Source organism: Mirounga angustirostris, unplaced genomic scaffold (assembly GCF_029215605.1).
Source record: "Mirounga angustirostris isolate CCGP_5_RB_7025 unplaced genomic scaffold, mMirAng1.0.hap1 SCAF_10, whole genome shotgun sequence".
Taxonomy (NCBI): Eukaryota; Metazoa; Chordata; class Mammalia; order Carnivora; family Phocidae; genus Mirounga; species Mirounga angustirostris.
Window position 1 is genome coordinate 38,649,817 of NW_026991718.1, and position 15,849 is coordinate 38,665,665.

Below are 15,849 nucleotides of genomic sequence, written 5' to 3' on the forward strand. Positions count from 1 at the left end.
GCCTAAACCCATGGCCAGCATGCGGCAAGCATTCAGTACAACACTTACGGTTATGATGTGATGTTAACTTGTTTCTTCTGTGAAGCTTTCCTCCTCGGTGTTGGCCCCCTGGATTACAGGATTTCCCTCACTAACCACTCCCGTAGGCCTGCCCTATGATTGGGGGCCCACAAATGGAAAGAACGCGTATTGTTTTCATTCTGAAGCAAACAACATTTCTTCTCTCTCCAGCCTCAAAGCCAACTCTTTCAATCTGGGAATGCTTCTCTTCTTCTCAGTGACCTGGTTATATCCATTCTTTCTGGATCTATAGAAACAAATGGCACCATCGTTCAAAAGTAGTTTTTGGGGCGCCTGGCTGGCTGGATCATGCAACTCTTGAGCTCAGCGTCATTGGTTCAGGCCTCATGTTGGGCGTGGATCTTACTTAAAAAAAAAAAAACCAAAAAAACCCCAAAAAACCAGTAGTACTCATTATGTGGTTAGGAGGCATATCTCTATTTTCTAAACAAAGCAGACTTCTATCCCAACTTCTGAACTATTAAGTGGTATTCCATCATACCTTGTAGAGCAGTACCAAAGATTACCTTTACAAGCATGGAAAACAATTATTACTCAGACCAGGGCCTCACCTCCCTCCCTCAGGGCTGGACTGCCCCTGCTGGTGGCCAGAGCCCCTGGAGCTGTGCAGTCAGCACACCCCGGGGTCCACACTCGCTGGCCATCTCAGAGGACCTGCTTGCATCGTCGGCAGGGCAGGTGCTCCCTGTGTGGGGCGCCGGCTGGCCAGCCCTGGAGGCACTTTAGGAGAACATCCGCGGGGACCTTTCTCTAGCAACCATCAGCTGTGTTTGTTCACTACCTGTCCCTCATAATGAACATAACTCCCTCATAATTAAGACATGTGCTGGTGACTCTCCTCTCAAAACTTAAATTTCTCTCCCCGAAGGAAACTTGGGTTGTTTTCTAGCTTGCTTTCCTTTCTCAGGCTGTTGTGGTCTAATCAGGGAGGCATTCTGGGCATGAGCCAGACCATCTTTGTTCTTCCGCGGACATAGGAATCGAGTGTAGACAAGTCCTCCTGCCCCTCCCTCCCCTTCGGGTGGGATGACGTCACTGACTGTACTACCTGCCCCAGACCTTTCTGTGGACAAGCCCAGTGACCTGGAATCATAATTTCTTATGAACCAGCCTCCTCAGCTCCGTTCTGGAACAAATCAAGGTATAAAAAAATAAGTATTTAAAATATCAACAGCAGGAACCTATTTAGTGGTGTAACTTCTGGGTAGAACATAATACACAGCATTTTCTTTCTTTCTCCACAACCAGACCATTTAGAAATGTATTTGCATTGCTTGTTAATGTTCACTCATTTTATGTCATAATATCCTCTAATGAATTGAGAAGACAGTGCCTTCTAAAATTGGTACATTTTTTTATTTTGAAATTGTTTGACAATTTCAGTGAATTAAATAAATAGCATTGTACCATGAAACAGAACAGACGTAACTTGAAAGGCTATATATTCCATTTTTTCTAAATTTGTTAGAATTTTTGTTAGAATTTGTTAGGATGAACCACTTGTGGATTAAATGAACTAATGGCTTATACAAAGTAAATTCTGTTCTTTTAAATTTTCAAATATGGATGATTTTAACAAATATTCATGTCAAGATTTTTTTGGTTCATAAACATCATACATTTATTTTATTTTATTTTATCTGTGGTAGAAAAACATAAAATTTACCATCTTAACCACTTTTAAGTATACAGTTCAGTGGTGTTAAGTATATTTGCATTATTGTGCAACCAGTCTCCAGAACTTCTTCATCTTGCAAAATTAAGAATTAAAGCTCTGTACCTGTTAAACAACAACTCCCTATTTCTTCTCCGCCACCCCCCCAACCCCTGGCAACTACCATTTTAGTTTCTGATTCTATGAATTTGATCTATCTAGAGTAGTATCTATATAAGTAGTAGATTTATCAGAGGGAGTCTACTCATATAAATGAAATCATACAATATTTATCTCTCTTGTGTCTGGCTTATTTCGCTTAGCATGATGTCCTCAAAGTTCATCCATGTTGTAGTAAGTATCAGGATTTCCTTTATTTTTGAGGCTGAATAATATTCCATCATATTTATGTTAATATTAATACTTGTATTTATTTACTCACACATTTTATCACACATAAAATCACATTTTGTTTTGTTTGCATCTCTTGGCCCTTGTGAATAATGCTGCTATGAACATGGGTGTGCAAATACCTCTTAGAGACAGAACCATTTTCAATCTTAGCTACATTCTGCTCTGTTAACTTGGCTTATTTTAACCATCAAAAGCTCAGTAACTGGACATATAGGACCGGCCTCTTTTGGCAGTCTGTGTTCACTTGGTATCGTGGAATTGTAAGCCTGAGATATGCAGCCTCAGTATAGCTGATCGAGAGAGTTGGAGGGACTTGGTTCCTATCTGCCACAGGCCCACATCCTTACCGCAAGGGAAGCTGGAAAAGTGAGCATTAACCATTTTCAGCTTCAGGTATGTTAAGGTGAAAACCTCACTACACAAGGCGGTGGGGGTCATTATTATTCGGGGAGCCAGAGGAATGATAAATGCTTGTAACACCAGCTTACCAGCATCTAGAATTTTCACATCACATTAGGTCACAGCTTTCCTACTTGCCTAGAATGGCTTGGTGTGGCTGAGGAGATCACACTGGGACACATGGGTTTGGGGTAGTGGACCTGTGGTGTAGGACCATCAAAATCCCTGGTGCTTGTGTTGTCCCTCGAAACCCTGGAAAGCCTGTGCACTTTGGTCCATGCTGGTTCCTCTCTGTGGGTTGTCTTTTCTACCTCTGTCAGCTAGAACCAACTCTTTCCTTTCTGTAGGGTTCCACTTGAGTCCAACGCCTTGGAGCCTGCCATTCTTCCTCTCTTGATCGTTTCTTGCACTTGTTACAGGGGTGGGTCTAGTTTCATGGGGCCTGAGGCTTTTACAGTGGAGAGCAGGAATTTTTTCAGAAAAAGTCATAAAAAATTTGATGAACACGGGGATGCCCAGGTGGCTCAGTTGGTTAAGATTCTGCCTTCGGCTCAGGTCATGATCCTGAGGTCCTGGGATCGAGTCCCCCATCGGGCTCCTTGCTCAGTGGGGAGCCTGCTTCTCCCTCTGCCTGCCGCTCCCCCTGCTTGTGTGCTCGCTCGCTCTCTCTCTCTCTCTGACAAATAAATATAAAATCTTTTAAAAAAATGTGATGACCACATTGCTAGGATTCCTCCCAGGGCCCATGCAGTTGAGGAGCCCTGAAGCTTTAACCTGATTAGCTTCACTATAAATCCACTTCTGCTTGTATTCATTATCCCCCCTCCCTTCTTTTTTCCCCCCATTTTAAAAATTAGAAGGGACGTCTGGCTGGCTCAATCGGTGGAGCATTAAGCTCTTGATCTCGGGGTCATGAGTTGGAGCCCCACATTGGGTGTAGAGATTGCTTACATAAATAAACTTTAAAAAATTAGAGTATAATTTACATACAGTAAAATTCACCATTTTTATTGTGTAGCTCTATGAGCTTTGAAAAATGCATATAGTCACATAGTCACTGTCACAATATAAATATAGAACAGTTTCATCTCCCCCAGAATATTCCCCAGGCCCTCCTGTAGTCTTCTCCTCCCACCCCAGCCTCTGGCAACTCCCCTGTCTTCTATCTTTACAGTTTCATCTTTTTCAGAGTGCCATGTAAATGGAATCATGCAGCATGTAGCCTTTTGAGTCTGGCTTCTTTCACTTAGGCTAGTGCATGTGAATTTTGTCTATGTTGTTGTGTGCATTACCTGCCCTGTGCCCAACACTGGAGATGCTTAGACGGAGAAAGCCCAGTCCTTGCCCTTAGAGAGCTCTTAGTCTAATGGAGGAGGCACTTGGGCCCATCATCACAGGCTTTTCCTTTGATACTTAGTATATACACAGCTTTGCCCTACTGCCTGTCTTGTTCTGATATACCTGGCACCCCAATCATTTTGTGATCATCCTGAGGATAAAAATCTCCGACCTTCTCGAGGTATTTTATTGGACGGAAAGAGCAAGGGGTTTGAAGCCAGGTGGACTTTGAATCCAGCTCACCCACTTAGCAGCTCTGTGACCTTGTGTTGGCCTCAGAATTTGGCACAGAATGTACTGAATAGACATCTGTTGAATGAATGAATGAAACCTCCTTAAGTCTCAAGTCCCTCCTGTGTAAAAAGGGAATAATAGTCGCACCTTCACCTGATTGCTGTGGGGATCAGTGCCCGGTACACTGCCTGGTGGGCATCACTAAAGATTTGTTCCCCTCTCCTTCCTTAGAGCCCTATGATATCCTTCCCCAGACAGGCACATGCACGTTGTGCAGACCTCCAGTTGGGCTGGCAGGATGACACTAGCACCTGCTGGGGAGCCAGGAAGGGCACAAGCTGAGCAGACAAGTCCCCAGGAAACCCCCACAGGTACCAACCCCGCAAGTCCAGCTCAAAGAGTCCCTCCCACTAATTCCTGGATCTCATCAGTCCTTTCCTCTCACCAAATATATTCCTTGTAGGGGGATTCAGATGAAGTTCACAGGAGGAGGAAACCATAACCCTTTACCGGGGGACCCCCTGGCTGAATGTCAGGGCTCTGGCTCTCAGACCCAGGGCGAGGGAAGGGGCATGAGCTGGGAGATGAGTGGCCACAGGGTGGTCATTGTGAAGAAATCTGTCGTCTCCTTCAAAACATACTCAGCAACACTCAACACAATGATTGTTATCAATCAGTATACACAGGTATAATTACCTGTGTGCTGGCTGCCTTCCCTACCAGAGGACCCAGGGCACATACTGGGTACTCAACAAATATTTAATATTGAACAGCAAATATTTTGTGGTTAAGAATTGGCACTTGAAGTTACTATTTCTATAGAAAGAAAGGGAATTAATATTTGTCATTCATCTGTGGTGTCTCTGGCATGTGAAATCTTTACCTACAGTCTCATTTAATCTGCATAGTGGCTATTGAAAATGGGTATTTTGAGCTTTACACTCAGGGAAGCTGGCTCACAGTCATTAAGAAATGTGCCCTCAGTCCCGCAGGTGGTCAGTGATGGAGCTGGATTCAATCTTAGGTCTGATGCCAAAGCTCAGCCTCTAGATTTCTTAAGAATGGAAATCTCTACAATTTAGACTTAAAAAAAAATATTCAGACTGACACTTGAGCAGGATTTGAGTGGGTTGGATTGCAGAGTTTAAAGCTTAACAGCATGAATTGAGAATTTGCAGAGTGTTTGTTCCATTTTGTGCTTTTCTAAATTGGGTTTGGGAGTAATTCTGTAATCCAATTTAAATTGGGGTTTCCATCACACCGATTACAAACAACTCTAAATAAGCAGTAAACCCCCCTCTTTGTGCTAAGGGAGGCAGTGTGGGCTGGAAAATGTTTGTGGACTTGGAGGCAGGAGGCCTGGGTTTGAATCTTGTTGGATGGGGAGGGCCTTCTGCAGACCCTGGAGCACTTTAAACTTCAGTTTGTCATTGTTTCGTTGTCTTCATGTTCACTGCTTATCCCAGAGAATTGTGGTGTGTGTCAAACAAGCAAATAAGCCAATGAAATGTTTGTGAGGGGCATAACCCCAGGAGGAGTTTTGTATGTGTCATTTGTTCCAAATCTGGACAGGAGCAGGGGTGAGGGGCACCGCGGGAAAGAAAGACTACAGAGAGAGGTCAGCAGAATCACATGTCAGGGAGAGAACGATGTGGCTTATTTTTGTTCTGTGCAGATCAGCTTGAGTTGAAAGAGAGAGCCTTGTTTGTGTGAAAAGTGTATGTACTTGGAACTTGTAGTTATATTGTGTCAATAAATATATAATACAGGGCCAGAGTCAAATTCTCTTAGGCAAGAAAGCAGGCAATGTTCTCTCTCTCTCTCTGGTCCTCATCAATCCATCCATCCATCCATCCATTCAGGGATCACTGCAGGCTCTGAGCCATGCATTGCAGTCAAGTCAATAAAGCAGCAAATCATGAACAGTAGAGTCAGAAAGACCTGGATTTGAGTCTGGCCTCCTCCCCTGACTAATGTTAAACTCAGTTATTCAGTTTCACTAAACTCTAGTTTCCTCATCTGCAATACAAGGAAAACAGTAATACTTGTCTCATAAGGTTATATGAAGGTTAAAAGTGATAATGCTTATAATGAAGTTTGCACAGATCTTGGCACATAATGAACATTCAATAAGTAAATGGTAGCTTATACGTCTTAATATAACTGCCAAGAAGCCAAAATGCATAATGGGCTAGTTCTGCTGTTTTCATATTTTCTCCTCTATCCTCTTAGAAGGTCACAGTGGGTAAGCAGAAGCAGAGTCCCAAGGGTTGGGACCCATGGCAACCAAAGCGCAGGTGGTTTTCTGTGCCATGGGAATCTTAAGCTGTGCACCCAGCCTGAGCAACTCTGCCCAGGTAAGCTTCTGGATAGCCACTCTGAGTGAGGATGTTCCCTGCAAGTGGCATGGTAAAGATCAGGCTTGCTCAGTTGTATTTGGAACCCAGGCCCATGTTACATCTTTCAGGGCTAGAGTATTAACAGGCCCTGGAGGTGCATTATGGTTTTTGCGAGTCCTTGTTTCATTACATATGGACCCTCAGCCATGAGGAAGTTGTCTCAGAGCTTGGAGGCTGATGCCCAGGTTGGCTTTATCCACTTTTGGAGACACACACACATACACTTACACTTAATGTGTGTGAATTCCTCCAAATGCTTTATTTATTTATTTATTTATTTATTATTATTTTTTTTTTTAAAAGATTTTCTTTCTTTATTTGACAGAGAGATAGAGAGCACAAGTAGGCAGAACGGCAGGCAGAGGGAGAGGGAGAAGCAGGCTCTCCGCTGAGTAGGGAGCCGGATGTGGGGCTTGATCCCAGGACCCCAGGATCATGACCTGAGCCAAAGGCAGCCGCTTAACCAACTGAGCCACCCAGGCTCCCCCAAATGCTTTTTTTTAAAGGCCATATTTATTGAGATATAATTAGTAAAAGTCACTCTTTCAATGTGATTTTTCTTTTAACTGTGAGTTTGAATTCTAAGTTTTAATAAGTGCATACAGTGTGTAACCACCACGACAATCAAGATGTAGGATAGTTCCATTATTTCCCCCAAACTCCTTCACTCTCTTTTGTAGTCAGTCCCTCCCACCCTTAGCTCCAACAACCACTGATCTGGTTTTTTTGTCTCCATACATTTTCCTTTTTCGGAATAGCATATAAATGGAATCATATAGCATGTTGACTCCTGAATTTGGCTTCCTTCACTTAGTGTAATGCATTTGAGGCTCCAAGTGCTTTTGATTGCAGCAGGATTAGTGGTTCTGAGCTCAGCATGGAAAATCAATAACATTCCTGTATGCCATTAGTAACCAATAGAAAATCTAATTCAAAAATTCACAGTACCACCAAAAATCCCTGAAGTACTTAGGAATAAATAAAACAAAACATGTCCAAAATCTTTATGGAAAAAATTTATAAATACCATGAAAAGACATTAAAGATGACATAAGTAGATGGAAAAGATGATGTTCATAAAGAGAAAACCTGATAACAGAGATGGTACTTCTTCCTGAGTAAATCTATAAATTCAGTGCAATTCCAACCAAAATCTGAGTAAAGTTTTTCATGGAATTTGGCAAGCTATTATGAAATTCATATAGAAAAAAGCTGAGCATAGGCCAGACGATTTTAAGAACATTAACATTTTTTATAAAACTCTGAGAATCAAGACACTGCAGTATAGTGCATAGTTAGGTGGTAGACCAGTAGAACAGAATGGAGAGATGAAATAACACCTGAACACGGTGGAAAACTCTACATGTGATGGGTAGCACTGAAACCCAATGGGAAAGGATTCAGTAAATGTTACTAGGACAATTGGGATCCATACGGAAACGAATAAAATTGAATCCTGAACTCACAGCATGCATAAAGATAAATCCAGGTAAATTAAAACCTAATAGTGAAGAAGCAAAAGTTAAACACATTTATGGGAAAATATATGTGACCAGGATTTCTTTAACAAGATGTAAAAACAAGCTATAACCACGTCAAAAACTAATGATGTATTGTATGGTGACTAACATAACATAATAAAATAAAATAAAATAAAAGTTACCAAAAAAGCTATAAAAGTAAAGATTGATATATTTGTCCATATAAAATTTAAAACTTATACAGCAGCAGGGGCCACAAACCAAGTTAAAAGAGTTTTTTTTTTAATTGGAGAAAGATGTTTGCAATGCACATGTCCAAGGAAGGATTTATACCCAGAATTCACAAAGAAGTCCTAAAAATCAGTAAGAAAATATAAGCTAATGGGGGATAGAAATAGGTCAATTAAGCAGGCCCAAATGGCCAATAGGTGTAAAAACTGCTCCACCTCGCTTATAATTGAGGAAATACAAATTAAAACAGTCATGAGATGCCATTTCACACGTAACAGATCAGCAAAAATTTTAAATCTCTATCAGTTTGGCAAGAATGGGGAGCACTGGAAGTCTTCTACACTGTAGGAAGGAGTAGAAACTGGCAGAACCTCCTTGGCGAGTGGATTTGCATTGTATGGTGGACGGTGCTGTACCCCATAATTCACATTATGTATCTACCCTAGAGAAGGATGTGCACAGGAGACGTGTATTAGAATGTTCATTACAGCCCTGTTGAAATTGTAAAAAATTGGAAAGTACCTAAATATGCATGAATAGGTGCATATTTATATATGGATAAACAATTTGTGGTACAGTCACATGGTGAAATATCACATAGTGGTTTAAAATGATCTAAAAAGACTTGTATCAACATGGACCAAATTTCAAAAACACAAAGTTAACATATTTCAGTGGAATACATGGAGTATGATTCCATTTATATAATGTTTAAGCAGGAATAACTTTTTTTTTTTCATTTATGCAAGGCTTACATAGTTAATAAAAACATGGTGAGAATGATAAACACCAAATTCAGGATAGTGGTTATTCTGGGGAAGGAGGGAGTGGGATGTATCAGGAAAGAATATATAGAAGACTTCAAATATATGTCATGTCAAAGTTTTTTCATATTAAAAATTATTAGTGTATTTATTTGAATGCCAGTAGGATCTCAAAAACCAAGGAGCATCCTTCTATTAGAGTGGACTGCAAAAATGGTCTTGGGGATTAATTCTCATAGAGAGTAATAAAAATTGATTCATACGCTTTTAGAAAAAACCTTCAGAGAATGGCAATTAGATACTACATTTTTTTTTTACTAAGAACAGAAAACACAAAATGTGACCAAATGTGACTTTGAAGATCTTTCGTGCAAATTCATTTTTTTTGGATATGGGACATCACTTTTAAAAAATTATAAAATATAGGGGCGCCTGGGTGGCTCAGTCTTTAGGCATCTGCCTTCGGCTCGGGTCATGATCCTGGGGTCCTGGGATCAAGCCCCTCATCGGGCTCTCTGCTCAGCGGGAAGCCTCCTTTTCCCTCTCCCACTCCCCCTGCTTGTGTTCCCTCTCTCGCTGTCTCTGTCTGTCAAATAAATAAATAAAATCTTTAAAAAAAATTATAAAATATAACATTCACATACAAAAAAGTGCATAGAACATATGTGTACAGTTTAATGTACAGTTGTAATTACAAAGCAAAACTCTGTGTGACTACTGCCCAGGTCAAGAAATTCAGCATTCCAGAAGCCCCTATGTGGTGTACCATTCCTTATATTCAATTTGTTTTATCATAATATGAACAACTGTACAGTAGGCCTGTTATTTTTCTTACATTAAAAAATTAATTTTAGAAAAAAAATGTTCCTAGCATTGATCTTTAAATTTTTCAAAACAATCTGGGGGGCACCTGGGTGGCACTGTCGCTTGAGCATCTGACTCATGGTTTCGGCTCGGGTTGTGATCTCAGGGTCATGAGCTAGAGCCCCATGTCAGGCTCCATGCTGAGTGCGGAGTCTGCTTGGGATTCTCTCTCCCTCTCCCTCTGCCCCTCCCACTCGTGCTCGATCTTACTCTTTCTAAAATAAATAAGTAAATCTTTAAAAAATTTTTTTTCATCATATTTTGGGATTGGGAAATGTTAGTCCAATACTAGGATGCCCGAGAAGACTGTGGAAAATACTACATTTCATTGTTTGCAGAAGTCTTGGCCAGGGTTAGCAACTGCCTGTGTCCCAGCTTGTATTGAGCTGCAGGCCAGCGATTGCCCCCCTGCAGGCTCCGGGAATGGTAAGCACTCCTCCTCGGTGACTATAACTGGCATCGCAGTTACGGTTTACTCATGTGAGCAATACCTTTCTTCTCTTGGCCAGAGCTCCAGGAAGTTGAAAAGTAGCTTCAGAGTTGTGTTTTTCCCTGACATTGACCAATGGGGTAGGTATGTGGTCTTTGCCATTTTGGATTGTCTCCTATCTGAGCATCTATTGTCTTACCTGGGACACTGGGCATTTTTTAAAAAACTCCTGGGAGCAGGGGGTGCCTGGGTGGCTCAGTCAGTTACGCGTCTGCCTTCGGCTCAGGTCCTGATCCCAAGAGTCCTGGGATCAAGCCCCACGTCGGACTCCCTGCTCAGTGGGGAGCCTGCTTCTCCCTCTCCCTCCTTGCTCTCCTCCTTGCTCTTGCTCTCTCTCCCTCTCTCAAATAGATAAATGAAATTAAAATAAAATAAAAACTCTTGAGAACAGATTGTCCTTGATGATTGAGTGAAGAATCCATGGCCAAGGACTGGGAAATAGCTCACTAGACCAGGGTTTTTCCACTCTGCACTTTTGAGGCTGGATAATTCTTTGTTGGGGAGGGGGGTGTCCTGTGCACTGTAGGGATGCTTAGCAGCATCCCTGGCTTCCACCCACCACATGCCAATGGCACTCTCTCAGCATGGCAACCAAAGTATTTCCAGACGTCACCCAGATGTCTGGGGAGACGAAATCATCCTGGCTGGGAACCCTTGCCTTAGAAGATGAGACTCATGGTCCCTTGTCGATACTACAGCTGTGGAAGTGGTGGGGGAGGCAACCCCTGGATGAAGGCCCCTAACTTGGAGCAAGAGAAAGAATGAAGGGCAAAGATAGTAGAAATGTGTCAGGCAGGTAAATGGAGCCAGTAAGTTAGGAGCGGGGGCTCCAGGGTAGCAGTACATGACCGTGGCGAGAAGGGGGGGTGCAGGGCTCTGAGGCTGGGGGATGCGGTGTGAGGTTCTGTCCAGTAATAACTGGGAGGAGTGTGTTAGCCAGAGCCTGGTCTCCTCTCCAGAGGGAGGCACCCCAGACTTCCACCGTCTCTCTGCTGGGGCCAGCCTTGAGCGCTTCAGGACTCGAGATCCTCTTAAGTATTTTACTGCTTTCCTCCTGACCTTGTGGGGAGAGATATGTGAATCTATCAAATGGGTTAAGCTCCTTGGAGAGAGATTGCAATTCTTTGATCTTTATTCACTCAACAGACATTTAGCAGGCACCCACTTGGGCAGGGGCTGTGCCAGGCACTAGGGACCCCAGCAGTCGGACCAGAACTGCATCACAGGCCACCTGGGAGGAGAAAGAAGGCAGGCCCTGTCGTCAGGCTGCCCGGGTCCACATCCCACCTGTGCTCCTGGCTGTTCCATCTCCTTTGGCCTCAGTGTCCCAGTCTGTAAGATGGAGTAGTGAGACGTCTTCTCCCAGATGGGTATGGAGAGGCTTGTACAGCAGCGCCTGGCATTAGTGAGCACTCAGTGATCCTACTGTCCTTACTGTTAATGATTCATTATCGAAACTACTACATAAAGGCTATAGTAGAGTGCCCAGAAAATTCTGAGGGACAAGTGATCAGAGATTCACAGAAGTGGCTTTTCTGAGCTGGGTCTTTTTTTTTTTAAAGATTTTATTTATTTATTTGACAGAGAGAGGCACAGCGACAGAGGGAACATAAGCAGGGGGAGTGGGAGAGGGAGAAGCAGGCTTCCCGCCGAGCAGGGAGCCCGATGTGGGACTCGATCCCAGGACCCTGAGATCATGACCTGAGCCGAAGGCAGATGCTTAACAACTGAGCCACCCAGGCGCCCCGTCTGAGCTGGGTCTTAAAGGATTAGTGGGACTTTATCAGGAAGAAGTTGTGGCGTTGTAGAAAGATCACGCACTGAGATGCAGGCAGGAAGTCACAGATTGTGAGCAAGGGAGCATGGCTTATAGGGGACAGCTACTGGCTGTGAGATCCGGAGCCTCGGGCAGGGGTGGGCCGTCAGGCTGGGAAGGAAGGCGGGTGGGGTGGCTGGAGAAGGGACTTGGTCTGAGTGGACGTAAGTGCCCAAACCCTTCGGCTTGGATGTGCTTCATTTGTTACTTTTTGTTATTTCTTTTCTCCAGAACAGATTTGGAAGAACTTGCCATTTTAATCTCATTATCCTTTCCCTGAAGTGCTAAGTGTGCTCCCTTACCGGGAGGCATCATTGAGCCTTTAGAAACCGAAAAGCAAGTCCGTCTTGCTGTCCCCGTGCTGTCAAATATGGGGCGGGTGGCGCGCAGGGGGACACTGGCAACCACGTCACGTCAGGAGCCCGGCAGACGGAGCACGCCGTCTCTTGCCTGGGCGCCCTTGGCCTTTCTGGATGGTGTTGACGTGCTGTTCTACTCACTGGAGTACACAGAGGAGCAAATCAACCAGCCAGCCTTGGGTCATGATGCATTTTCCACCTCTCTCTTTTCGGAAGCTCCCACGCTGCCTCAGGGCAGGGGCTGGAAACCATCCTGGCAGACGTGGCTAATAACCGGGGCATCTGTGCCAAAGGAGCGGCGTGTTTATTTCTCCGGAACCTGTGGCACCGTGCCCGAGGCTTTGCTGAATCAGCCTGGTGCCCTCTGGCGTCCCCCTGGATGCTGAAACCTCAGTCCCAAGGTCACAAGTGTCCCCTGGCTGGCTCTGGCCTTTGCTTCACCACTCTCTGAAACTTCACACAGTGAATATGTACCTGTTGAACTCTTGCCAGGCCCACGGGGGTGATTATGAATGAGAAAGATACCATCCTTGGCTTTGGGAGACACATAGTCTTATGTGAGAGACAGACATTGACTAGACCATTGCAGGTGGTGTGGATCAGGGCTAAGAAAGGGGAACGTCCAGAGTCACGGCGAGAGGAAGCTAGTCCGGGGTGTGGGGTGTGACAAGGTCAGGAAAGGCCTCCTAAGAAAGTAAGACTCCGTGAGATCTGGGAATGCTTGGCGCTGGGGCAGGGCGGAGTGGCTGGAGGGCCCTCCCTCCCCAAGCTGGCTCATGACTGAAGCCAGTAGACTCCTCCATGAGGCATCCCCCTCTGCCCAGTGCCGTTGACACGTTGCCTTCTTTCTCTTTCTTAAACTCCTTGCCTCCCTCCCCCAGGCTTACTTTCTTCCCCGTCCTTTCAGACCACTCTTTTGTCCCCTTTGCTGGCTTCTCTTGCGCCCCACACATAAACTCTGGCCTTCCCAGAGGATGGCCTTGTGCTCAAAGCAGTAGACGGTGGTGAGAAGCCAGGCATGGAGGAGGCCAACCTGGCTGGGTCCTCGCCCCCTGCTTTACTCCTTATGGTGCCACAACCTTAGACAAGCAAGTGACTGACGGCTCCATGTGTTGGTATCCTGTCTATGAAAACGGCTCCTTTTACCAGGCCAGTCTGAGGACTGAGGTGATGCCTATAAAGCACGTAGTGCAAGGCCCGTGTGAGTCAAGGTTGCAAAACCCTTTCTCTTTCAACATCAGAAACTGACTCAGTTCCATTCACTTTCTGTTTTTCCCTGGAAACCTGATGAATATGGAAGGTCAAGGTGTCACCTGGCCACAGAGCTAATAGGAAAGCTGACCCCTGCGTGGTACATTGAATCTGGCCTGGGAGTTCTCTGTATGACCTCTAAATAACCTGATGAGGAAGCCATGGGTTTGGGCTTCTGGAATGTGGTGTCTCCTTGCAGGGACCCTAGAAGCTCCATCTGTGGGGCTGTTACAGGAGATGTTGGCTCCTGTTGGGGCCTGGGACCAGGGTGGCTCTGTTCCCAGTCAGCTTACACCTGGGAGGTGACCCCATCTCTCAGATGAATGGATTAAATTTTTTTAAAAATCCATGCAGCTCTAACATTCTGTCAGTTCATTCACTTAAATATATCCATTGAGAGCCTTCTATTTCATAGGCACTGAGAACACATTGTTGAACAAAACAGATTCATTCCGTGCTCTGAAGGCACTGATAGTTCAGTTGGGAGATGTTGTCAATCAGAGCATGACAGCTAGTAGTAAAAGAGCATTTTGATAATGTGTACATTGTGTCGTAGGAGATTTGACCTAGTCGGGGCGGTCAGGAAAGTTTTCCGTGAAGAAGTCATGATGGAGCTGGGATCTGATGGATGAACAGGCATTAACCGGCAAAGAAGGGAAAGGGAAGATTCCAGAAAGTGAGAACAGCAGAGGCAAAGGCTTTGAGAAGGGATGGGGCAGAGGGGGAGAGAATGAGGGCCGGGAGAGGTCTGGGGCACGGCTGAGAGTCAAACTATTTAATGACCTCATGCCGCAGTGGGCATGGTCACTGAGAGCTGATACCTAGACAGTCACGCTGCTGTTGTTATATTTCCTTCTTCTTCTTAAGAGCACTGAGAAGCGGGTTAATGCGGGGTGGGGATGTGTGTCTTGGGAAGATTGCATTTACATCTTGAAAAGCTGATTCTGGCCGCAGGATGCTGGAATCAAGTGTGAGGGGAGTGAAATTTGAAGGAACTTTAAGTGGAAAGGTTTTTTCTGGAGAAGGAAGCCCAAAGGGCGGGCTTTACAGAGCATCAGTGGGGATTAGCAGCAGGAGAGGAGAGTTTGACCTTTAATTTCAGAGGTCATGGTGGTTCGGCTTGGCTTCCCACCCCCACTCTCACCCCCATTTTTGACTTCCATGACCCCGAATCACTCTTTTACGTTGCCAAATCACAGGCTGAAGGAAGGTGGGTGTGCAGTTGTAGCAGGAGACAGGGGTTCCAAAGCACGGCCCAGCCACGAGAAGAACGCTTCAGGGCATTCGTAAAGCTAGATCAAGCCACACGGCAGCATCTTCTGTAGCTTGGAGAACTGCTTGTGGCATCAAAGACAGACATTTTCCATCAAATAGGATGAATGAGAATCACATTTCTCTTTTCTCTCTCTTTTCCCTCCAGGCTTATATTTGGCACCCTTTACCCTGCGTATTATTCCTACAAGGCTGTGAAATCGAAGGACATTAAAGAATATGTAAGTAGCACTGATTGGTGGGGTCCCGATGGTTGTGGAGAAGCTGGGTGTGAAGTAGTGGGAGAAGGAGGATGCCCTGTGTGGTACGGGCGCTGGTTGCAGGGGACAGGAACCCCTCCTGTACTCTTCTTCTCATGAGGCTTGCCTTGAGGCTTGCCTTGCGTGGTCCAGGAGTCCTCCCCACGTCTGGACCCCTGTAGAACCAGAGAATGGAAGGGAGGTATGGCGAGAGGAAATGGAATCAGGGATCAGAGGCCACCCAGGCTGCCACATACCACTGTGTGGCCTCGGACAAATGACTTTACCTCTCTGAGCCTCAGTTTCCTTGTCTGGAAAACACTGTAGACCACCGTTACTGGGAGATAGTCCGCCATGGGGGACAGGAGCTCAGGTCCTCCTGCCTCTGTGATTCTGGCAGTGATCCCTATTCCAGTTGTGTGATTTGAGTACCCCACGATTTAAACTCTGTTGCTTTATAAGCTTTTTGAGAACAGGGGCTGGTCATCATCTTTCATCTGGTGCCCCAGCACCTAGCAGAGGGCTGAGCACCGTGGGAAGGGAAGCCAGAGTACTTACGGGTT

General features: G+C 44.9%; 1 protein-coding gene across 8 annotated transcripts in view; it reads left to right on the forward strand.

Moving 5' to 3' along the window:
- The window catches only part of REEP1 (receptor accessory protein 1), a 104,763-nt gene that overhangs the window by 34,614 nt on the left and 54,300 nt on the right, over nt 1-15,849 (forward strand). For all 8 annotated transcript variants that reach the window (XR_008506864.1, XR_008506863.2, XM_054509732.1 and 5 more), the window contains exon 2: nt 15,196-15,268. Coding sequence is in view for 6 of the 8 variants with exons in the window: in XM_054509732.1 (XP_054365707.1) it covers nt 15,196-15,268 (73 nt within the window). In the remaining 2 variants the exon portion in view is untranslated. The remainder of the gene's footprint in view (nt 1-15,195; nt 15,269-15,849) is intronic.